This window comes from Ascaphus truei, chromosome 6 (assembly GCF_040206685.1).
Source record: "Ascaphus truei isolate aAscTru1 chromosome 6, aAscTru1.hap1, whole genome shotgun sequence".
Classification (NCBI taxonomy): Eukaryota; Metazoa; Chordata; class Amphibia; order Anura; family Ascaphidae; genus Ascaphus; species Ascaphus truei.
In genome coordinates, this window is record NC_134488.1 from 62,660,152 (window position 1) to 62,686,523 (window position 26,372).

The window sequence follows — 26,372 nt, forward strand, 5'->3', positions numbered from 1 at the left end:
TAATGCATGCATGGTGGGTGTGGTGCACGATGCATGTGTGATGTGTGAGATTGGGACATATATTGTGTGCTTGTTCATGCTGCGTGCATCTGGTGTATGAATCATGTCTGCATGCGTGGTATGTGCATCTCGTGTATGAATCTTGTGTGTGTGTGTGGTGTGTGCATCTGATCTGTGTACATATGTATTTGGTGTATCTGGTGAGCGTCTCCATTGTGCGTTTGTATGGAGCTTCCTTATTGTATGGTGTGTGCATGTATGTGTGTATCTGGTGTGCAGGTCACCTGATTTTTGGCCCAGCTGGTTGGGCTTGCCCCCTGGACTAAATTTTGCCAGCCTGCCCCTGCATACATCCCTCTGCATTGCCGTATAGAACCCACTGACCCATGCAGGGACAGCTGCTTCACCTTAAGCGCATTAGTTTGTGCTTGGTTGCTGCTTCCGCATGGTTACTTACTTCTAGAGGCAGGTATGTGTGTTTCTGCTCCTGTCCAACTTGCAGACAGGGTAGATGAGGATATTTCAGCTGGAGGTTGTACTTTTCTCTAAAGTACTGAGCTACCGTCCTTTCCACGGTCTGCCCATTCTCCAACTGTAAAGGGAAGCTGGGGAAAAGAAGTGGAAGCGCATCAACAGATAATATAACTTCAAGTATACATAAAGCCAAGGACAGATATGATCTGTGCCTGTGATACCACCATAATGAATTGTACCTTACAAGGACTATGCTGTAATATTTATTTATTTTATTTATTTATTTATAAAATATTTTACCAGGAAGTAATACATTGAGAGTTACCTCTCGTTTTCAAGTATGTCCTGGGCACAGAGTAAAACAAAATAATACATGGTTACAAATACAGTTACATAAATGAACAAGGTATACATTTATATACAAGACATTGCATGCACAGTTAAAGAAAATATATATTATGAGCGTATGAAACAGTTACAGACCAGATTAAAGTGTGAGACAGCCTTAGATTTGAAAGAACTTAAGCTGGTGGTGGATATGAGAGTCTCTGGTAGGTTGTTCCAGTTTTGGGGTGCACGGAAGGAGAAGGAGGAACGTCCGGATACTTTGTTGAGTCTTGGGACCATGAATAGTCTTTTGGAGTCTGATCTCAGGTGATAGGTACTGCATGTGGTAGGGGTGAGGAGCTTGTTCAGGTAGCTGGGTAGCTTGCCCAGAAAGTATTTGAGGGTGAGACAGGAAAGGTGAACTTTGCGCCTAGACTCTAGTGATGACCAATCTAGTTCTTTGAGCATTTCGCAGTGATGTGTGTTGTAGTTGCATTGGAGAACAAAACGACAAATTGAATTGTAGAGGGTGTCAAGTTTGCTAAGGTGGGTTTGAGGAGCCGAGCCATATACTATGTCTCCATAGTCAATAATTGGCATTAGCATCTGCTGTGCAATACGCTTTCTGACCAGGAGACTTAGGGAGGATTTGTTCCTGTAAAGTACCCCTAGTTTGGCATAGGTCTTGGTTGTCAGGGTATCAATGTGCATCCCGAATGTTAAGTGGGAGTCAAACCATAAGCCCAGGTATTTAAAACTAGTGACAGGTGTTAGGGTGGTTTTAGCGTTGGTTCTAATCAGGAGCTCAGTCACTGGAAGCTTTACAAATTTAGTCTTGGTCCCAAATACCATTGTTACAGTCTTGTCAGTGTTTAAAAACAGTTTGTTTTGGGAAATCCAGTTTTCGAGTCTCAAAAAGTCAGACTGAAGTATGTGTTGAAGGTCAGAGAGGCTATGGCTGTGTGCATACAGGATTGTGTCATCTGCATACATGTGTATTGAGGCTTCCTTACAAGCTGTGGGAAGATCATTAATGAACACTGAGAAGAGTAGGGGCCCCAGAACAGAGCCTTGCGGGACACCACAAGTGATATCCAGGGGGTTGGAGTTAGAGCCTGAGATGGACACATGTTGGGATCTTCCTGATAGGTAGGACTGAAACCAGTTTAAAGCATGTTTCCCTATTCCAGAGCTCTGGAGTTTGTTAAGCAGGATAGCATGATCAACTGTGTCAAAAGCCTTTGCAAAATCTAGGAATACTGCACCAGTGAGTTGTCCCCGTTCCATTCCACACTGGATTTCATTGCAAACTTTTAGCAGGGTAGTTACGGTGGAGTGTTTGGGACGAAACCCAGACTGGAATTGGCTAGGGAAATTTGTCTTGGTGTAGAAATCGCTTAATTGGGAGTGGACACATTTTTCCATAACTTTGGATAGAATTGGGAGAAGTGAGATTGGCCTGTAGTTTGAGACAGTGTTTTTGTCCCCACTTTTGAAGATTGGGACAACTCTGGCAGTTTTCCAGGTCTTAGGGATATGGCCTGCAGACAGGATAGAGTTGACTATGGACGCAATTGGTTTGGCAATGGCTGGGGCACCAAGTCGTAGGAACCTAGATTGTAGTAAGTCGGGTCCACATTGGCTGCTTAGTTTTAGTTTGAGGAGCGCTTGTGTAATCTCCTCTTCAGATACTGGGCTAAATTGAAAATTGTGGGCAGTGTTGGGAGGGGGTGGGACTGTAGGGATACTCCCAGGATGAGATTCAGGTTTGGGGTTTGTGCTGCGTTTCGCTAATAAGTTAGTGGCACACCCCACAAAGTAATCATTGAATGCATTTGCAATGTCAGTGGGGTTTGTCAGAGTAATATCCCCCTTAGTGATATTACTTGGTTGTTGATGGTTAGGAGGCTGGAATATATTGTTGATAACCTTCCAGAAATTAGCTGGGTTTGATGTATTCTGGAGGAGATTGTCAGAGTAATATTGTGCTTTTGCATGCCTTGTTTGCCTTGTGCACACGTTCCGCAGGCATCTAGGTTTGCAGGAATACTGAAGACCTGGTCAGAAACATTTATGGACCAATATTGGTCCTTATCCACTGGAAGATTAAGCTCCTTGCCCAAGATCCCAGTGAGCTGGTTTACAGAGACTAGAAATAACGTTTCTCACGTGAAAGGAGATGCGCTTCACACTAGGTCACCTTATCACACAGCGCGTCACACAATTTAAAAAAGGGATGAATGGTACCATGTCCACACCGGAATGGGACATTTGGTCACGGCTGTTGCGCCGTCACCAAATGACCGCAGGCTTTTAGCCGCAGATGGACTATCCACTGGAACCCCCACCACTTCCAAGGTAAGTTTTACTGGTATGGGTAGGGGGTTAATTGAAGGGGTTTTAGCGGCTAGGGTAGTGGGTTTTAGGGTACGGCGCTTACCTTAGCAGCGAAGTGACCAGCAGCGACAGGTTCCGACGGCGGGGTCATTTGGTCGCAGTAAAATGGCCACGACCAAATGTCCTAGACCGGTCGACACAGTGTCTTAGAAGTGCCATAGGATTACATGGTACCACATCTGTACAGTGTTTAATGCTCCGCAACATTACTTATGTCCCATAGAGTTAAATGGTACCATGGATATACAAAGTCACAGAATTCCCATAGCATTAAAAAGAATCATGAAGACACGTCACAGAACGTGTGCAGGGTTAAAGGGGACAGTGCCCACCAAATGGTTAGCTCCCGTAGCAAATCTGACCAAACAAGGCAGGGGGCAGCATCGGAGCGCGCCTTACGTTTGATGACTGGCAGGTCTCCGTGTCACGTTGCAAACGCGGTATTTCCTCCTCATTGTTCCACAATGAGTCACCTCAACCTTCAGACCTGTTCCAACCAGAGAAGACAAAGTAATAAGTACACGTAACCAGGGGCTAACAAGCAGCATCAGCGGTATCCAACAAACAGGCTGGGACCGCTTCCCTGCATCCCTCACATATATGGCATCTCAGTCTAGATGCAGACAACTTTTTTGCACAGGTTGCAACACACACAACATGAAAGGAGAGTTTGACAATGTCATGCTTGTAGCTCAGGTGTCTTACGTGACAGTAAATTACATTGTCACGTTAAGATGTCATCCAACTGCCTAGGCTGGAATAGAAGACAGTAATCCTTTGCTGCCAGTACATTTTTTTTTAAAATAAGTCCAAGCTAAAAGTGAGTCACTAAAAAAAAGGGTTAAATATATATGTATGCATAAACACGTCTGTATAGATCCATATTTAGGTGTCCGTCCTGGTTGTTTGAAGTCTCAGGCATATCTCAGCTGTTGTGATAAATGGGGGAAATGGGGGAAGAGGGGGGATAGAGAGAGCTCTTGCCTAATAAATGGGTTGATACACAGGAAAAAGCAAGATCCCAACTTAGTTTCACTCTTTGCATAATGGATGGAGTAGATGAAATTAGTATACAAGTGTAGTATAAAATAACCTTTATTAGAATATTAATAAAAATGGGCAATGATTGGTAAAGTCAGTGTTTAGTGATCATGTGTGATTACTGTCTTAACCAATCATTGCCCATTTTTAATAATATTCTAATAAAGGTTATTTTATACGATACTTTAATACTAAATTTCATCCACTCCATCCATTATATAAAGAGTGAAACGAAGTTGCGATCTTGCTCTTTCCTGCGCCTATCTCTGCAGTTATCTGAAAACTATACGCTTATATAGAAATAAAACTAAGATTTGTTTCTCAAGTGCTAACTCGGTTTTAAATCCTTTTTGCAAATTCATGTGACATCCTTGATCCTTTTATGCAAAGATTATTCACATCAAAACGACTTACATTTACCTTTCAATTGTATTTCTTGGTCACTAATGTGACCAATGAAATGTGATTTTTCGATGTGCTAATTTTTTTATGTTTAGTTTTATGGTTTCTTGCTCTATAAATCAGACACATATTTAGCTGATGGCACCACAACGCTGTATTGGAGAAGAATGGATATTAACATCCCAAGTTAGTACAGGCAATCTCATAGTGAATCAACTGGTCTACAGACACACACACAAAATACCTACAATGCAAAACAGAAATGCTAGAAGAAAACAAAATAACATGTACAGTATTGTGAGAGATTTTAAACCATGTTCCTCTCTTTTTTACAAGTTCTGTAAGGTCTCAGAAAAAAAACATTGCTGTTATTTGATGTTGTTCAAAATGGTCTTAACCTGCGTTTTCCTGGAAAAGAACAGATATTGTCATACCACAAACGGAAACCAGGGACTCATCTGACATGTGCAGAGTATGAAGTCACTGCGTAGACTAGAAGGCTTGGCAGACCTCAGCCACATCACTCTTTCCACTCACCCTTTATCTCTTTGGTGAATTTTACCCGGTGAGAATCGGTCAGAGGTCGCGGTTGTTCATCAATGTTATGGATGTCTAGAACTTCACACATGAACTGGATAACGGGTTGTGCTTTGTAGAAGGCAGTGGCAGACACTGCAGAGAGAGAAACAAAATGACAAGGTACTGTATGTACAACGCACACAGTCGTGTGAAGCCGAGGTCATAATTAAATAAATACTGAATAACTTCCCTGGCAATAACCAAAATGTGTTGTGATACAACAGAAAGGCCGTGGGTGCAGTAATGCATCGGAAACATTACAGGTCTCTTCTTCATGAGTACACGTGTCTTCTTCATGTACTGACGCGAGGAGGAAACCTGTCAGGGTCTGACAACTCCTTACAGATTATCTATAGAGAATTCATGTTGGTTCATTAAATCTACACTTCACCAAGACCACTAGCACTTTGCCCTGCACTTGTGATCTACCTGTAATATGCAAAAGCAGGTCGGTTTTTTTTAAGCAGTATAAAAATAGCTGCCATTTATATTAATTGGAATGGTTTTGTTATGTACTAATTGCGCTGTTACTAAAGATATGTAGAAGTGTAAAACAGGAAGCAGAGTATACCAAGAGAAATTTATTTCTGTTCAAATAAAGCCCAGAGAATTCGATTCAAGTGGCTGAAGCCAGCTCAAGTACCTATGATAGCTCTCCTCATCACCTTAGGCAAATAACATTATTGTATTGTATTGTATGTTTTTATTTATATAGCGCCATAAATGTACATAGCGCTTCACAGTAGTAATATATGTCATATAAATAAAAATAATATAAATAACAGATCATGGGAATAAGTGCTTCAGACATACTGTAAAAGTAACATTAAGGAAGGAGTCCCTGCTCCGAGGAGCTTACAATCTAATTGGTAGGTAGGGAGAACGTACAGAGACAGTAGGAGGGAGTTCTGGTAAGTGCGTCTGCAGGGGGCCAAGCTTTATGTGTCATGTGTCCATGATTATCCAGTGCTACTCATATGCTTCTTTAAGCAGATGTGTCTTAAGGTGGGTCTTAAAGGTGGATAGCGAGGGGGCTAGTCGGGTATTGAGGGGAAGGGCATTCCAGAGGTGTGGGGCAGAAAGTGAGAAAGGTTTAAGGCAGGAGAGAGCTTTAGATACAAAGGGGGTAGAAAGAAGACATCCTTGAGAAGAACACAAGAGTCGTGATGGTGCATAGCGAGAAATTAGGGCTGAGATGTAAGGAGGGGCAGAAGAGTGTAAAGCTTTAAAAGTGAGCAGGAGAATTGAGTGTGAGATACGTGATTTAATCGGAAGCCAGGAGAGGGATTTCAGGAGGGGAGACATTATCTCCCTAGCGCCGCTCTGTTACTCTGAGTAAAAGAGGACTTGTTGCCATTAAATGTTCTACATTCCAAACAGCAGGAATCCGTGTAAAAGGACAACCAATATTAACTCCGCTTGGAAAAGGCAGTGCAAGTGAGGACACCCGACTCTCCACACACCCAGTTAAAGAGTACTGAAACCCCAGAACATGTGGGAGATAAAAATGGCCACCAACATCTGGGATTTATTGTACTTTCCTTTCATCTCTTTGGCTTATGGCAGCATCATTTGTTTTAAGTCAAACAACAACAAAAAGGAAAATAGTCTGCATTATAGATTATTCTAATTATAATTTATTTAAAATGCGCCAATACATTCACAGGTTAGTACATATATATTATATACCCACATTACCGAAAGTCTCATCACAACAGATGTGATTTAAAATGTATTAAAATTACCATGGAGACATTTTCTACTTTTAATATTATTTTTTAAAAAGTTAGACTAGTCTTATTTTTTATAAAAAATATTATTAATAGGGTTAATCCCATACATTTAACACACCACCATGAGTCCCCTTTGTACCTAGGAGGGACCGACTCTCAGCCACTGAAATGTGGACTACAGAACGATATCTGCAGCTTTCAGGACTTGGCTGGAGAAACGCAACTTCACATGAATAGAAAGTCAGGGATGCAGATACACATAATTGGAAGTCACTTACCCAAGATCAGCTTCTAAAAACAAAAAAACTGCCAGGAAATAAGTGACTCATCGCGACTGACATTTTTAAAGGCTTCACGGGGCTTACAATTACCTCTTTAAAAAAAAAAAAATACTTTTCTTCAACAAAAGTTTTGCTTTGGGCAAACACAGAAACATCCACGTGGGAAGAAAGCGATGACTTTAGTCACCAGGCGTAACCCATTTGTGGCCAGCAGATTTTTTTACGCTGTGACATTAGCAGAATAGTTAGATCATCAATAATAATATCAGGTGCATGGTTTTCCTCAGCTGACACATTGCGTGCAACGTAGAATACATAGATCAGAAAATTAGTGCCAAAAGAGATGAGAGTTAAAAATAAACAAAAAACAATATCTTAGAAACAGAAGTTGACAAGAAACACTTGCAGGGCATAAAATAGTCTGACATCTGCCAATGGCAGGATAACTATGGTCACTTGCCGGCTAAGCCAACTTGCTACCTGTTGGGTGATTGGTTAGATTGTATGGAAGGGGGGGGGATGTATGTTGGGTGATGTGTTAGAATATATGGGGGGGGGGGGGAACTGATGTATGTTAGGTGTCGGGTTAGAATGTATGGGGGCGGGGGGGGACTGATGTATGTTGGATGACGGGTTAGGCCCCAGTCCTCCCTGCTGCACGCGCGCCTGGTGGCATGTCGGCGTGTTGCGACTACAGCCGCGATCGGCAGTCTGTGTAGGGGAGCATGGTGGGCGGGGCCATGATGGTGCATATCTGCCCTGCCATAGGCTGCGCGTCGCCCGCGTGACCCCGTCGCTGCATAACAAGACAAAACTCTTGTCTTCCCTGCTAGCGTATGTGTCACAGCACTTTGCGCGCTCACACACACACAGCCACTGAGGCTGTAGCGTGCACCGCTGCGACCACAGGGGACTCAGCCTTAGAATGTATGGGGGGACTGATGTATGTTGGGTGACAGGTTAGAATTTATGTGGGTGGGGGACAACTGATGTATGTTGGGTGACGGGTTAGAATGTATGGTCGGGACGACTGATGACAGCTTAATTATTTAATTGTCTAATTTTTCATTTGTTTTAAATATTTAAATAACTTTTTGGGAGATCAAAACAGCTGAAGACAAAGTTGTCCTGTTTTAAGAGGTAGGCCACACTGGGACACAAGATAATTTTAATATGCAAAATATATTTAAAATTGTTTAAATTGGCATACTTGCCAGGTATCTAGAATAATTTCACTCTCTCACAAAACTGTCTCTGCTCATCACCTCCTTAAATCCCTCTCCTGGCTTCCTATCAAGTTTCGGATCACTCACAAAGTTCTCCTCCTCAGCTTCAAGAATCTCCACTGATGTGCGCCTCCCTACATATCAGCTCTGACCTCTCGCTATCTCTACTGCTCTCTCGCTTAAACCTTTTCCCCTCACTGCCCCTTAGCTGTGGACCTCCTTCATCCTCAGCATACGCCAAAAACCTTCTCTCCCCACCTTTAAGTCAAACATTAAAACTAATTTTTTAAATGAAGCACTACAATAGAGCCCTAGACTCATGGCTACTGTCCCACACCCACAGTCACTCTTACTAACCACTGCACTTATTCCCTCAGCTGTTGTCTCTGTAAATCTGCCATCATCCCGCTTAGGCCGAGGCCCCGCTGCATGCGCCAGCGCGATCGCACTGCGTCAAGGCGACACGTGTACGGCGCTTCTCCGCTATCTGCGGTCCGTAGGGAGCATTTTCAGGTGTGGGGGGCGTGGCCAAAACGGGTCGGGGGCATGGCCATGACAGGGGGGGCAGGGGCCAAAACACAGGCACAAAGCAGCTCACATTAACATTGGCTGATGGGATCCAGTCTGTGATTGGCTCCCTCGCGCACCATGTGATGCGTCGCCGCACGGGAACACAACCCTGTTGCATCCCCTGCTGGCTGACGCGTCACAACGCGTATTGAGCCTTGCAGTGAGGAGTGACTGGGGCCGACTCGGGAGGAAGCCATGAGCACACCATCGGATTGTATTGTATTGTATGTCTTTATTTATATAGCGCCAAAAGTGTACTCGGCGCTTCAAATAATACAGTACAGGGAATTATAATAATACAATAAGTGCAGCAAAAATTAGACACTAGGAAAGGAAATCCCTGCCCCGAAGAGCTTACAGTCGGATGCAGCGGGACCTCAGGCTTATACTGTAAACTCTCTGGGGCAGAGATTTCCTTTCCTATGGTCTGATCTTATTTTTTTGCACTTATTGTACTATAATTCCCTGTACTGTATTGTCTCTCTTGTAAAGCGTCAAGTACAGCTTTGAGCGCTATATAAATAAAGATATACATACATACATCTCTCCACATGTGGTATAGAGGAGTGTTGTGAGGGGTCAATGGGTACTAGATATAACGCACACTCATATTTCAGGGTATATTCTTCTCTAGGGAAATGCAACAATTCAGCTAGAACTTAAACATTTCTATTCAACTTCTCAATTTCAGCCAAACATCTTGGCACATTTTCAAATGTTTCGGCAAAACAGTTTTCAACACCATAAGTTTCTCCCTCAAGTGGTGTTTTTCAAAACATCTGATAACACCCATGAGGTTTCAAATGCTATACTATTATGTATGAAGAACTCCAATGTTGGTCCGACAAAAGGTTTCATAACCTACATTGAATCTGCTTGTCTCCTGGACCAATATGTCTTGTGCTGGGTTGTGGCATTTGTACAAAAGCAACAGAACACAACGCACATTGAGACAGTGTGCGCCAAATCAACAAGAAAGATATTGGAAACCCCACATTTTAGGAAGATGTCTGAAAGAAATCCACTTGTTTTCTTAGAAGTAAGGATGTCCTTTCTTTGCGGGTCTTTTTAAATATAAGCACCATTGTACATTTTTCACCATAATGCCAAAAATCACTGCACCGCATAAACTGTGGAGTTCGCTCTAACCGCCAACTATATAACTCTACACATATTTATATCTGGACATTTTTGATCCCTGGAGGTACAGCACTTTTAAACTGCAACGTGAAAGGGTGAAAAAAAAAAATGTTTTAAATCACACTCGCTTTACAAAACGTTCTTGAAGCATGCGTCACCGGCAGGCCAACAACTCCTTATTAAAAGCAAATTCCGACGCCTACACACGTTTATTGCTGAATGAACAAGTACAGCTAACCTCCCGTGCAACTCGGGGAGAAAAAGGTCCTTCCTGTCTCTACGGTAACAGAGGTTGAAACGGATAGTTCATTGACTGCTTTCAAGTATCTGTAACATTAGCTCCTCTGCTAGGTACATGTAAGGGGGAAATGCTGCAGGCATGCTTTTCTGTCCTGAACATAGTTACTTTTTAAGGGCTTTTGTGTCTACAATTTAAAAGTGTCTTTAAATCAATTGTAAAGGAAAAGAAAACCGTTAACACCAGTCTCTGAGCTCTCACTATTTGAACCCCAGTGTAGGCATCCAAATCAATGGAAGTTGGATGAGTTGAAAACAACATTTTAGCAATCCAGCCGTTCAAAGAGTACAACATAATTTAACAAAGCTCACAGTCCATTGTAATCTGATTAAACAATGATACTCCATGCACAGAAAATCCATGCCTTCTTTATATCCAAAACCACAGAGGCTCTTCCTGAGAAGTACTATGTCTAAGGGCACAGTGCACTGGAGATGCTACCCTGCTGGACAGTGACCCTTTGTCCTTACCGTCGATATTGAGCATCATTTTCCACATGGCGGGTCGTACAGATTGGTGGAATCCAAACCATACTTCTCTTCCCCCTCCCAGAGGGTGGTCATATCCTTCAGGAGCTGAGAAAAAGGAGCGTCCAACAGGGGTGTACCTTGCAAAAAAAATAACAAATGTAAATAAGGATAGGGAAATAATGCATTCTGCAATATGTTGCATGATATTAGGAACAAGAACAACAAAAAAAGAAGCACCAAATAGGTATATTGCACTAAAATGTTGGTGATGGTTTAACCCCATAGACATAGAAAAATAGACAAATTTAAATAAAACACTAGGCAGTACTTTTATAGTTTCACGGAAAACACCAGGTTGAAGATTATCTACAGTTTCCATAGATAACGATCGGTTCTTTCTTTTCTGACTTCATAGAATCACACATTTATAAATCACACGGTGTTATACAGGGGACATAGAATCACACATTTATAAATCACACGGTGTTATACAGGGGACATAGAATCACACATTTATAAATCACACGGTGTTATACAGGGGACATAGAATCACACATTTATAAATCACACGGTGTTATACAGGGGACATAGAATCACACATTTAAAGATCACACGGTGTTATACAGGGGACATAGAATCACACATTTATAAATCACACGGTGTTATACAGGGGACATAGAATCACACATTTATAAATCACACGGTGTTATACAGGGGACATAGAATCACACATTTATAAATCACACGGTGTTATACAGGGGACATAGAATCACACATTTATAAATCACACGGTGTTATACAGGGGACATAGAATCACACATTTATAAATCACACGGTGTTATACAGGGGACATAGAATCACACATTTATAAATCACACGGTGTTATACAGGGGACATAGAATCACACATTTATAAATCACACGGTGTTATACAGGGGACATAGAATCACACATTTATAAATCACACGGTGTTATACAGGGGACATAGAATCACACATTTATAAATCACACGGTGTTATAGAGGGGACATAGAATCACACATTTATAAATCACACGGTTATACAGGGGACATAGAATCACACATTTATAAATCACACGGTGTTATACAGGGGACATAGAATCACACATTTATAAATCACACGGTTATACAGGGGACATAGAATCACACATTTATAAATCACACGGTGTTATACAGGGGACATAGAATCACACATTTATAAATCACACGGTGTTATACAGGGGACATAGAATCACACATTTATAAATCACACGGTGTTATACAGGGGACATAGAATCACACATTTATAAATCACACGGTGTTATACAGGGGACATAGAATCACACATTTATAAATCACACAGTGTTATACAGGGGACATAGAATCACACATTTATAAATCACACGGTGTTATACAGGGGACATAGAATCACACATTTAAAGATCACACGGTGTTATACAGGGGACATAGAATCACACATTTATAAATCACACGGTGTTATACAGGGGACATAGAATCACACATTTATAAATCACACGGTGTTATACAGGGGACATAGAATCACACATTTATAAATCACACAGTGTTATACAGGGGACATAGAATCACACATTTATAAATCACACGGTGTTATACAGGGGACATAGAATCACACATTTATAAATCACACGGTTATACAGGGGACACAGAATCACACATTTATAAATCACACGGTGTTATACAGGGGACATAGAATCACACATTTAAAGATCACACGGTGTTATACAGGGGACATAGAATCACACATTTAAAGATCACACGGTGTTATACAGGGGACATAGAATCACACATTTAGAAATCACACGGTGTTATACAGGGGACATAGAATCACACATTTAGAAATCACACGGTGTTATACAGGGGACATAGAATCACACATTTATAAATCACACGGTGTTATACAGGGGACATAGAATCACACATTTATAAATCACACGGTGTTATAGAGGGGACATAGAATCACACATTTATAAATCACACGGTGTTATACAGGGGACATAGAATCACACATTTATAAATCACACGGTGTTATACAGGGGACATAGAATCACACATTTATAAAATCACACGGTTATACAGGGGACATAGAATCACACATTTATAAATCACACGGTGTTATACAGGGGACATAGAATCACACATTTATAAATCACACGGTGTTATACAGGGGACATAGAATCACACATTTATAAATCACACGGTGTTATACAGGGGACATAGAATCACACATTTATAAAATCACACGGTTATACAGGGGACATAGAATCACACATTTATAAATCACACGGTGTTATACAAGGGACATAGAATCACACATTTATAAATCACACGGTGTTATACAGGGGACATAGAATCACACATTTATAAATCACACGGTTATACAGGGGACACAGAATCACACATCATGGCCCAAAGTCCATAAATTATGTTATTAAGCCTTAGTACACGCTAAATTCTGCCCACGTAAACATGATTAAGGTTGTGCTGAACCTTAAAACTGTATTTCAACTGCGCGTCAACATAAAAAAAAGCTGCTTTAAAAAAGTTTCTTCTCATCTTGTAATCAATTTAAAACGTTACAAAAATGGTCATAAAACATCTGTACAACCACATTTTTATTTTTGGGACATCTCATTATGCTCACGCGTACATTTTATACCAAGTGCACCTGTTGGCCCCTCAGATGCCAACTCTTGCGCAGTACGTAGAACAGCTCAGGGTCACGAAACACATTACAAGGTACCCCAGCTTGCAAGGAGCTTCTCTCTTTAATATCCAGGTATTGTCCCCCCCCTTATCAGCAACCTAAAACAATAGCAGAATAAGCACTGGAAATGGAGCTTACTTCATAGAGGGCAGGTGTCGTAGCACCACATCAACAGCATGGACAGGGTTAGTGCTGATTGGCTTGTCCAGTTCCAAGGGCTCAGGAAGGGACCGCCCAGTCAGCACTTCATGCAGCAAGTGCCAGCTTATCCGGGAGACAAACTTGATGGAGACCTTGAAGGGCCGGTCTTTCCCCCCCTCTCCAGGTAACGTTACATCCAAATCCACCTGGCAAAAGAGAACGCAAAAAGGTTCAAGCAGGGCGTGAATTTAGCAGCGTGCAGTCTTCCAATGGCAGGCCAGTTATGGTCACTTGCAGGCGAAGATGATTTGCTACCAGTTATGTTCTGCCAATAAAATTGCCAATGGACGGTAAGATGTACGATTAGGAAGCACCGCTACTCCAGCTTTAAACACCTTGACAGAAATTGCCTCTCCAATTTTCCTGTGCTGGGTGATACCTTATGGGGGGGAAACAGCTTTATGTTGGGTGATACCTTATGGGGGGGAAACAGCTTTATGTTGGGTGATACCTTATAGCAGGGCTGTCAAACTCATGGCCACATGCGGCCCACAAGGTGTCGCCATGAGGCCCGCACGCAGACAGGGGGCAGGAGCTGGGACAGGAGCCCCCCCTCTAACCTGTTCTCTGGCGTTTCCTGATGGTAAATGACGCTGCGTTGCCATGGCGACGCGTCGCCAGAAGACGCAGAGACAAAGTAAGGGACTTAGAAGCCTCTTGTGCTCCCCCAGCATTTAATTTAAATGTTGTGGGGAAGAGCGCAGGGCCTCTGTAAGCGCCGTGCCCCCCAATTTACGCACCCCTGCCTTATAGTGTATTTTGCTGGCACGGTTTCATTAGGTGTCTTTTTTTTTTTTTTTTTTAGTTTGAGTCAATAGTTAAATCTATTAACTGGAAACTGCAAATTAAGACCAGACAAAAAAGGCATTTTTATCTCCCTAAAATACAATTTTAAAGTCTCATTCACCTAAAGCAAGAAAGATTTCAATGAGATGCAAACTTGAGGATTTCAACCTGGACTTAACCACTTCAGAAAACTAGAAGTTATTACTTACAGTACATTTAATAACCTGAATTGACAAAATATGATTACAAAAAATGGTCTCTTCAATAGTCAAATAGAAAGACTACATTTTCCTCAGGAAACCTCAGGACAATTCCTTATAGGTTCTATAGAACACAGAATGACCCCCACAGGACGGCCGGGCGTACGTACCCCGGTTGTTGCTACGGGTAGGGGATTGGCGGTGTAAAGGCTCCTTTTCCCATCGTAAACCGGTCTGCGGTCCCCAAATATGGTAACTTTGAAATGCTGGACCATGGAATCGACAACCTCCCTAAGGGGAAGGAAAGGGTGAAACAGAGATGTGATGAGCAGATGATCGTAGCCTCGTTGCCATTGGACTTAACCCCCATTAGTGTCAGCCTGACCTTCAACAATAGGTAACCCTTGCACTGCCACAAGGTCTGCAATGCATCAGCACGGTTAACTTTACTGTCTGTGGATTCATTATCTTCTTTCAACTGCCACAAGACTGCAGCCAGTTAACATGCATAGTGTAACGCGCATAGTGTAACGCGCATAGTGTAACGCTGATGTTCTCAGTTATATGAAAGGAACAAAGTGAACTAATGATGGTGGCATTTTGCATTAGTTATGTGTAGGTGACTGACCTCTTCGGAATGCTAAGCCTTGTCTGATTTTGAAAGTCATTTTTGTAAAGTTAACGTTTATACGGTAACCAAATGCTTTGAAGGGATTTTATCTAATCTTTTGGTCGTATGCATGAATTTAGCAGACCCAAATAAAAAGAAAACATTTTGTACAAGGTAAGTTAAACCGAGGTTAGATACTTGCCGTGGAAGGTGCCGCTGGCAGCATCCTCTCCAGGGAAAACAAACCAGCGTTTTGCCCCAAGCATCACGTACACCAATAGATCCATCTATTGACCAATGTAATGCAAGAGATTTATTAAACGCCATTTTGTTTTCCATGGAGGGAATGCTGCTGGTGGCACCTTCCAAGGTAAATATCTCGGGAAGCAGGGGGTCCCCGGGGCCGAAATTAACGCGGTTCAGCTCCGAACACCCCTTGCTTCCTAAGTTATAAAGAAGGGAGGCCCGAAAAAAGAAATGGGCACACGGAATGCTCCTTTAAGGACAAATTAATCATTCTAGGGATTACATTGCCAAGCTATAAAGTACCATCACTAGAGAATGCATGGTTCTGATGCCTGCATTTAATGTACTTTTATGCCCAATATTGGGCAGCATGATGCACAGACAATATCTGCCATCCTTCCCATCTTGTGTCAGAATTAATAAGACATTGTCAGCTGCAGACCTGATCCCCAAGAGATTTAGCTGCTTGGTAGCAGTTCACTCCCTCATCAGAATCCCCAATGCAAAAGAAAACATTATTACGCTGCCAGCTTGTCAAAAAATATGGACATGTTCTCTTAGGACACCGATCACTACCATTAGTTTCATTTGCCCCTATGTGGGACTTTAACCTCATGAGTACCTAGCACTGAAGAGACTAATTACTGGAAGCGGCAGTCCCTACTAGGGCCAAAATTAATCAGAGCGGCAGGTTTAAAAAGGTCACATCCGGGCGAGTGACACGTCAGTAAAAAAAATAAAAATGAAAGCACGTGTAAATATTTGCGCTCCTCCCTTTATGAAGTTTGCTGCTGGTAAAAGGATGGGCCTTACATAGATGGAAAACAAAAGAACAGATCCCGCGCTCCTACCAATTTGGGCTAAAATATTCTAGTGACATGTTTACATTCACAGCCTAAGTCTGTGTGACAAAGGAGTCATTTGGTTGCATCTTTTCATCAAAACATGTTTCAACTCTGGTACTGGCTTTGGCCAGCTTTTAATTGCACTAAATCACAAAAGCATATGCTTCATTTATTTAACTCCTTCAGGGAACTTTCACATATTTCACAAAGTTTAGTCCACGGGACAATAAGAAATTACAAATATTCAGGGTAGGTACCTGCTAAAGGGAGGTTACCTTGACAGGGGTGGCGGCTTCAATCATGTTTTGATCAAAAGATGCAACCAAATGACTCCTTTGTCACACAGACTTAGGCCACGCCTATAGTGCCCGCGACGGCGACGTCACCGCAAGCGAAAGTTGTATTTCGCTTTGCGGCGGCAGAGGCGGCATGGGCGACCAGGCTCCCGATTGGTTCAGGGGCTGTCACATGAGTCGACAGCCCCTGAAAAATCAAATAATAATGGCTACCAAAAATCGCGTCGCGCTTACTATAAGCGCACGCGGCGGCAACAATGCATTTGTTTTCGGGCGACGTTGCGTCGCCGGTACTATAAGCGCGGCCTTAGGTTCTAAATGTTAACATGTCACTACAATATTTTAGCCCAAATTGGTAGGAGCGCGGGATCTGTTCTTTTGTTTTCCACCTGTAAATATTTATATGTAGTTAGTTTGTAAACGCGGCGAGCTGAGACCTGGGAGGGGGGGTTAATTCCTCAGGCTGCCCCCTGTTGTCACACTGTTCAACAAGAGTTTGCACAAGCAAAGCCCCCTCTGTAACCTGCCTCATCTTTCTGATAAGGACAGGGTGGGATAAGGGGAGAGGAAACACTTGATTGGCAAACATTTCCCTCCCTCCCTCCCATTCAGAGGCCCCAGTGAAAAAGGAAAACTTGCTTCATTTCCAAAATGTTTGAAAGAAACATTTGGAGTTCCTGGTCCAGGTCAGCCAGTGTGCACCCAATATTTTGATTATCTATTTGGCTGTGCAATGTATAGGATTTTATATTATTTTGCAAAGAATTACAAGGTGTTCAAAAAAGGTGTAGTTCCCCCTGTTCGATACCCCCAACCTCGGAGCTGAAACACGCTGTTTTCAGATCTGGGGGGGGGGTCTCACTGGTTCCTGAGATACCTACAACTTAAGTTAGCCCTGGTCACGGCTCCTCAAAGGGAAACACAATGGAGATTTAAATATCACAAGTCACACTGGCCAATAGGAATCAGCAATATCTCTGATGCAGAGATTCCTCGGAGCGGAAATTTCCACAATTAAGATTTGGGGGGGGGGGTGCTCTTTTAGAGAATACAATAAGGTTGGTAAATTCCTTATAGACACAATCAGCTACGAGGGATTTCACTATTAGGAGATGTAACGCTATCTGACCTTTACAAGTCTGCTTTGCACACAAGCTCTTACCTGTTTACTCTGCGAGGACATTTATCTGGCTTAATGTCCACCTCATAGAGGTAGACGTCGATCTTTGGGATTTCCACTTGGAAGCAGTTGGCCAGCAGTTTGATGGGCTTCCCCATGGTGCCATAGCCAGGCCGTCTGGGCACCATGAAGAGGGGCTGAGCCCCCACGGGTCCTGCCAAGACAAACAAGATTACCTGTTATCATCTGAAACAATCCCACGTAGGACTAAAGTGTACTAATAGCAGTCACATGTTGAAGGCGTTACATCTGGGTGATTCACACCTATTTATAATTCCTTTTTTAAAGTTAGTTTGTAAACATGGTGCACAGAGATATTGGAAGGGGTTTACTTTCCTCTGGCTGCTCCTTTTTGTGTTCAACAAGAGTTTGCCCGGGCAAAGCCCTCCTCCCTCTCCCCCCCTACCTGATAAGGACAGGGTTGGCTAAGGATAAAGAAAACAGACTTGAGTGACAAACACTTCCCCATTCAGAGGCTCCTAAGAAAGGCAATTTGTATGTAATTTCCAGAGAAGCAAAAGCAGCATAATACTTCTAGCATTGTTAGATTAGTTTAGTTGTAGACAAGTTGTTTCCCAGCTAACACCACATATCCCTATTTCCGCAGGATTTTAATGGCAGCGCTGGTGCAGAATATCACAGCATATCCCACCATAAAGCTCCAGAGGGGACAATGCAGCCGCTACATTCATACATGAGCTGGTTACTAAAGCACCTCATCATGTAACCCCTCCATGGCCAGGGACCCTCCAGAGCTAGCGATCCCATGACTTCTCTCCTTAGCGATCACAGGGTCGTTTTCTGATCCCGGTGTGGTAAACGCTGACCGCAAACTAAATGGAGCGCAAACGCCCCACAGAAAATTAGCAAAACCCCATGAGGTACAGCATACATCAGGGGTGGGAACTACAGTCCTCAAGACCCCCCAGCAGGTCAGGTTTTCATGCTCTCTCTATGTCTGACTGAGCCACCTGTGCTGACTCAAGGATATCCTGAACCTGACCTGTTGGTGGCCCTTGAGGACTGAAGTTGCCCACCCCTGGCATACATCATAAGGGCCCCCAGGGCGTCACCCTTCATCATGTACATCGTACATCTAAAGGGCAATGAAGGCATAACAGCGGTAATTAAGGCCTTCAGTGCTATTGGCAGTGATAGGATTATTAGATTATTTCGTGGTGGCTAAAATAATAATAAGTAACACTTAATGTTTCAATCATATCCAAATGCTTCGGATGTTTATAATCTAATCTCGGTAAATACCGTTTGTGGAATTTAAAATGTACATGTGAACGTAAGAACTCATTTCAGAGGACCCGGTGAAAATACAGATTAATCATACACAAGACACAAATAAAAAGCTTCCCTATAAAGATGACGGGATCTTTCTAAATAAAATAATTATATAGGTTGTTTATCAGAACCTTGTTTCTGCTACTACTTGGGACTGCCCCTGTCGGGAAAGAAATTACCTAACCAGGGCCCCAGACATACGTACTGTATACATATTTAAAAGGTCCAGTCTGCAAACCTCTGAATATGTGAAGTATGTCAGAGTTAGGACACATTGCTGGGAATGAGCTCATTGGGGTCTGCACTTTAGTAGGCAGGTTGGAAATTCCTCTGAAAGGCTCTGACTTTTGAAGCAGCAGCTCTGATTGTAAAGGGGGATTTTCCCACCCACTTAACTCAGGGAAGTTCAACTTACACATGCTCTTCTCAGCTAAAACGCAGCAGGAATTGTTGCTACTTTCTTGGTGTTCGCTGTAACCAGCTACAAGTCATGGAAAAGATGCAACACGCTCACTGCGTTACTTATCAGACTAGGTTTATAAAGTAACGGTTCTTCCCCAGAGATCCCAAACTGTCATCTAAAATCACCAGAGAATAGAAGTAGGTATGCCAACAGCAGTAAATTAAAAAAATAAATAAATAAGAGCAGCTAATTTATTATCATCATCATTCATTTGTATAGCACCACATGTTAAGACAACCATATAATACAGTAGGAAGAATGTCCATCAAGCACAGAGCTAACAATCAAGAAGGACTAGTCACACAGAACAGGCTAAAAAATAAAAAATAAACATTTTCTAAATACATTTTCAATGTAGTGGTCTACCTTACAGTAACATCGTTACATATTTATTGCTTCTGAAACATTAAAGTTTCTGGGTAATTCTAACACTATGGGCCTCATGCAGAGAGCAGCGCTATTTCAAATCTCGCCATTTTTTGGGGAAATTCGCGCAGAAAACTGCCGAAAATGGCGAGTTACGGAAAACGCGCCATTTTTTTTTTCTTTTTCAAAATCTCGCCGCGCGGCTGGCGAGAACCTACATCTCGCCAGTTTTAAAAATATCCTAATGCAGAGAGCCGCGAACGGCATCTAGCGGCTGTTCGCGCCAAGAAAATGGCGCGATTTGCTACTATTTACCTCGCCAAGAAAAGTTGGCAAGTAGATGGAGCTCGCCGCCTATAGGAAAGGGAAAAAATAATGCGCGATTTTTTTTTAACACATTTCTGCAGCGCGCATCTCTCCAATTCTAACTCGCCACACGCATTAATGCCAAACATTGCAGAATTCGCACATTTCTGCATATGGAGAATAAAACTCTCCAAAAAAGCTACTTTTTATTAAACTCGCCAATTTTTAAATTCGCTGCTCTCTGCATGAGGCCCTTAGTCTTTAGCTAATGATGACAGCATTGTTAGTTTAAACAAAATGGACTGAATCAAATAAGTGCATTCACCTGATGGCATTTAAGACCACAGGTATTTTTTTTAAAAATTAATTTGAAAAAAATCTAAGTATATGTATACATGTGTAAATAGAATTGCTACAGTATATGTGCTTTAAATGACTGGTAAAATCTCATTGCCCACTAGGGAAATTTCCTTCCAAGAATACACACACACACACACACACACACACACACGGGAAAGGTACTCAATCTTGGTAATATAAAGATAGGAAGGACGCCAGTCTTTGACAAATACGTATTGTATTAAAGTGTACATATACATATAAAGTGACATATAATGACATAAAAATAGACTCTTGATAAAGGGCCATAGCCCGAAACGTTGAGTCTCTTCGGGCGACTGTAGGTTTTTTTCTATTTAGTATTTTTATGTAATTATTTGTATATGTCCCTTTATATGTACGCTTTAATACAGTACGTATTTATCAAAGACTGGTCTCCTTCCTGTCTTTATATTACCAGGATTGAGTACCTTTCCCCCATATTTCCTTTTTTACGTGAAACAAAACGACACAGCTAGAACAGCGTAAATTAACAAGTTACCTGTAGGTGAAAACTGAACAAAAAGGAACCTCACAAAAGAAATGATGTAGTTTGCAAAACACTCCAAAACATATGGTTGATACAGAGGCATTAAAATACTTGTACTCCCTGGGTCTACTATGCGCTTGTCCGTCAAAGAACAGTTAACTTGCAATGCCCCCCACTGTGGGAGTGTGACAGGGTAAAGTCAGGTACTGTACTGTATGTTATGCCTGGGAAACATATCTGAGTACTTCATCTAGCACTCAGAAGGTTAACCTGGTAAGAATAGCTGGGCAATCAGGAAGGAAGCAGACACACCTGACAACTAGCATGATATATAAGGAAACCAATGCTTGTAGCAGGTGGCTGTCTCATACTACAGAGCTGTCCTATGCAAGCTGCTATGCAGATGGATTCCCAACACTCTTTCTTTTTTTTTTTAAACATTTTTATTAGGAAATAGGCAAGTTTACAGGCATATATCACATCGCAATATCCTAATACATATTGGTTTTCCATTTTACCGTGTTGAAGAGTGAGGGGAGGGGAGTGAGGGGAGGGGAGTGGGGGTACCGCCAAGGGTGGCACGACCTCTGGGTCACAGGGTGACCAGGGGAGCGAGAGGTCTGAAAAAGAGATTCAATTCCGCCGCCCACTTGGACATGTAGTCGTGAGTGGAGGGGCCTGCTGTTATCTCCATGCCAGCATATACGTTAGAGATCAAAGACACAAAAATCACCAGGCGCTCCTGCGAGTTTTTCAGATAGGAGGAGATAATGCAGTATAGTGAATGCAAAATATAGAATGAAATGATATACAACCAGTGCCAGTTTGTAGCTCGACCTTCGGTGGATCTTCCTTATAGATCCTTATATAGTGGCAATGTCCAGAAGTCAGGGAGCGCAGACACCAGGATGAACATATGAGGAGAAAAAACAATAACACAAATGATAGTGCAATCCTGTAGGGTAAAAAAATATTCCAACTGGGAATGGGGACATGCACAGTGGATAGAAACAAAATATAAACAGATAGCCACTGCTATAGTCCTATGGGGTAAGAGGCTGGAATATGATCAGAGTCTCTGGTTCCTGTTTTATAGCAGCTTGCTTTGCCCGCAGTGTGACGCAGTAACGTGGTGCCGAATACTGGTGGAGAGAATCTAACCCGGAAGTCCTGCGGAGGCTGACAGTGGAGGAAGCGCCGGCGCAGCCTGACCCCCCTGCAGCAGTTACTACGCATACAGGTTATCTCTCCCACAACGGACACAGACTAAGCTCTATTTCCATTGCCTGATTTCTGGGGCTTGATTGTAAATTCCCACTGCATCCGTGTGCCTCCTGATGTCATTTTACTAAACCCTTTTTTTTTTATCATTTTCTACATTTGTGTGGCCATTCTTGATTTCAACCACTGTGTCATGTGTATACCTGATCATATTCCAGCCTCTTACCCCATAGGACTATAGCAGTGGCTATCTGTTTATATTTTGTTTCTATCCACTGTGCATGTCCCCATTCCCAGTTGGAATATTTTTTTACCCTACAGGATTGCACTATCATTTGTGTTATTGTTTTTTCTCCTCATATGTTCATCCTGGTGTCTGCGCTCCCTGACTTCTGGACATTACGTTAGAGATCAAGGCTGTTTGATGCGTGCCAGTTTGGCATAGCCTCTCAAAGTTGGTGAGGGGAGGAAACTCAAATTTTGGGGACAGTTTTTGGAGAAAATGTCTAATTTGGAGATACTTAAATGGGCTCAGTTTTGGGGCCTCGTGTTTTGATCGTAATTCTTGAAAGTTCAGCAGCCTTTCACCGCTCAGCAGGTCGGCGATCACCCTGATCCCCTTCAGTCAGAAATAGTCGAATTGTTTGGGTTCACATCCTGGGGGGAAGTGGGGGTTGTTATGGATCGGAGTAAGCAGTGAGCCTGGTGTTGTTAGTTTAAACTTCGTTCTGCATTTCCGCCAAACTTCCCAGGTGTGTCCTACAGCGCCATGGTCAAAACTGCGGGGTGGTCTATCCCCCTTGTCTATGCACCAAAGGTGGGCCTGCAGGGAAGGCGTTTTTACGTAGTGGGATTCAATGTCTAGCCAGCAATAGAGGCCCGGGTCTGCATTCCACACTACGGCTTGCCTCAAATGGGCCACTAAGTAATACTTTGTGATATCTGGGACCCCCAGTCCCCCTCTTCCTCTAGATGCCAGGAGGACCGACCTGGCAACCCTGGGTCTTTTGCCCTTCCAAATGAAATTAAACATTTTGTTTTGGATGTTTTTAAGTTCAGAGCCTGGGACATGGATCGGGAGTGTCTGGAAGAAGTATAGCAATCTGCGGAGTATATTCATTTTTACAGAGATCATCCTTCCGATCCATGAGATCTGGTAGTCTTCCCATTTATCCAGATCTTTTTTGATTTTTCCGAACAAAGCCGGGTAGTTACATTTTTATAATGATTGGTAATTGCCTGATACATTCACTCCCAGGTATTTAATGTAAGAGGAACCCTATCTATAATTAAAGTTTAGTTTCAGTAGGTTAACTTCCGGCTCTGGAACATTTAAGCGTAGGGCCTCTGATTTGACATTATTAATTTTGTAGTCCGAAATTTTGCCGAACTCTACCAATTCTTTATGCAGGTTGGGAAGAGATGTTTGGGGGTGGGTTAGAGACAATATTATGTCGTCGGCAAAAAGCGAGATTTTATAATTTGTGTTGCCAATTGGTACGCCCTGGATGTTTACGCTCTCGCGTATTTTGGCCGCCAGTGGCTCGATCGTCAGGGCAAAGAGGAGAGGGGACAAAGGACAACCCTGCCTTGTACCGTTCTTTATTGAAAATCTTTGCGCTGTGCCTCCCGGGAGTTTAATTGCTGATGATGGGTTTTGATACAATGCTCAGACCCCCTCTAGGAATGAGTCCCTGAAGCCGAATTTTTGCATGGTTTTGTCTAGGAATAGCCAATTGATTCTGTCAAACGCCTTCTCTGCATCTAAGCTCAGGAGAACTGCCTTGGTATTTGTATGGTTAATGTGGTCTATTATATTTATGATTTTGTGGGTGTTGTCCGAAGCCTGTCGGCCCGAGACAAATCCCACTTGATCGTTATGGATAAGTCTGGGTAGGATGGGGTTTAATCTATTAGCTAGTATTTTGCTGTACAGCTTAAGGTCGTTGTTCAACAGTGATATGGGGCGGTAGCTCCCACACTGCATTGGGTCTCTGCCCTCTTTGTGGATTATTGCCAGGTTGGCCAATGACATTGAAGCTGGTATGGGATCACCTTCCATAAAGGAGTTGAACAAGTCTAGCAAGTGAGGTGATAGGGACGGGAGGAATCTCTTGTAGTAGGCGTTTGTGAACCCATCAGGGCCAGGGGCTTTGGATAGTTTTAGTGCTTTTACCGCGTCTGCCAATTCCTCTTTTGTGATCTTCCCGTTAAGCGTCTCATTCTCCTTCTCTGTTAGGGATGGGAGATTGCAATGGTCTAGATAATTCGAGACTGCTGTGAGCCTTGATGCTCTGTTATTATCCTCCTGAGTTCTGAGGTTGTATAATTTGGTGTAGAATTTGGTGAATTCCTCCGCAATGTGTTTGTCATTATATAATATGTCATCTGACCTGTTCTTAATCGCAGTTATTTGGGACCTTTTTTGTACCCCTCTTAATTTGCTGGCCAAAAGTCTGTCAGCTTTGTTACCCTTGTTGTAATATCTCTGGTTAGTCCATCGAAGGGCTTTTTCGACATCCTCTAGTTGGATCTTTTTCAACTCGTTTCTAGCGGCAGTTAAGGCTTTGTATATTTGCCCTGATGGGTTGGATTTGTGTTGCTGTTCTAGTTTGATTATTTGCTCTGTCATGTCTTTGAGTAATTTTGCCTTAACTTTTTTTCTATGGGATGCTATAGAGATGAGAGTACCTCTGATGGTTGCCTTATGGGCCTCCCATAGTACCGCTGAGGATGAGACTGAACCGGAGTTGGTCTTAAAGTACTCTGACAGGGCTGACTTGATTTCTCTCTCTATGTCCGGGTGATTCAATAGTGAATCGTTTAGTTTCCAGGTAAATGTGCTCGACTTTATGAATGGAACAGAGAGAGTTAATGAAATAGGGGCCTGATCCGACCATGTGATCGGGCCTATATCAGTTTTTTGGGAGGCCTCCAAGACATTCTTGGTTGTAAAAAGGTAATCAATGCGAGAATAGGTCTGGTGGGGTGCGGAGTAGAAGGTATAGTCCCTTTGGCCCTGATGCTGGGATCTCCAAACGTCCACTAGGGAGAATTATTTGATAATTGCTCTGAATGCCGTTCCCGTCTTTAGGGAGAGTACCGTGTCTGGACGATTTAAGGGGAGTGTCCTATCCTCCACTGGGTTTAAGGCCATGTTTAGGTCGCCCCCCACTATCAGTGATGATAGGTAGGTAGGGTCAATCGTACTTAGAACTTTTCTCAGGAACTCTGGTTGGTTCTCGTTTGGTGCATAGAGGTTGATCAGGGCGATCGCCGTGCCCGCCAGTGAGCCATATACCACAAAAAATCTACCCCCTGGGTCTGAAACTTTTTTGACAAAATTGAATTCCCAACCCTCTTTCTAAAAGATAGTAAGAACTATAATATTGATTCCTTACTGTTGTGATGTATGTTAAAAGGTTGGGAACTGGAGATAGCCAGCCAGCCTGATAGATAGGGCTTGGATTGTGAGTAAGTTCTCCCAATGTGGAGTAGATGTTATTTTGCTATGTTTTGTGTTGCCTTAAAGGGACAGTGTGCCCAAATGTTTAGTTCTGCTGTGGAGAAATAAAACCACTTAACATCTGCTTTAACCTGAAACTACACGTGTGGACTATTGTTTGACCTCGCCTACAGGCCGTCCTGCCACAGGGAGACTGAGGGGTCTGGGGCCGTACTCTTCATATCTGGATCATGGCTAGCTTAGCATCAATAACATTTATTTCACTCAACGTCAAAAGCCTCCAATCAAACAGAAAACGTAGACTCGCCCTAAAAGAATTTAAAAGAGCAAAAGGTGATGTTCTA

The 26,372-nt window shown here is 42.6% G+C and overlaps 1 protein-coding gene across 3 annotated transcripts in view; it reads right to left on the minus strand.

Annotated features, from left to right (window-relative positions):
* Positions 1-26,372, minus strand: part of LOC142497143 (protein argonaute-3) — a 65,736-nt gene that overhangs the window by 24,311 nt on the left and 15,053 nt on the right. For all 3 annotated transcript variants that reach the window (XM_075604563.1, XM_075604562.1, XM_075604561.1), the window contains exons 2-8: positions 18,028-18,199; positions 15,039-15,159; positions 13,820-14,028; positions 10,939-11,075; positions 5,179-5,313; positions 3,598-3,685; positions 458-605 (exon numbers count right to left, since the gene is read on the minus strand). In XM_075604563.1, coding sequence (XP_075460678.1) covers positions 458-605; positions 3,598-3,685; positions 5,179-5,313; positions 10,939-11,075; positions 13,820-14,028; positions 15,039-15,159; positions 18,028-18,199 — 1,010 coding nt within the window. The remainder of the gene's footprint in view (positions 1-457; positions 606-3,597; positions 3,686-5,178; positions 5,314-10,938; positions 11,076-13,819; positions 14,029-15,038; positions 15,160-18,027; positions 18,200-26,372) is intronic.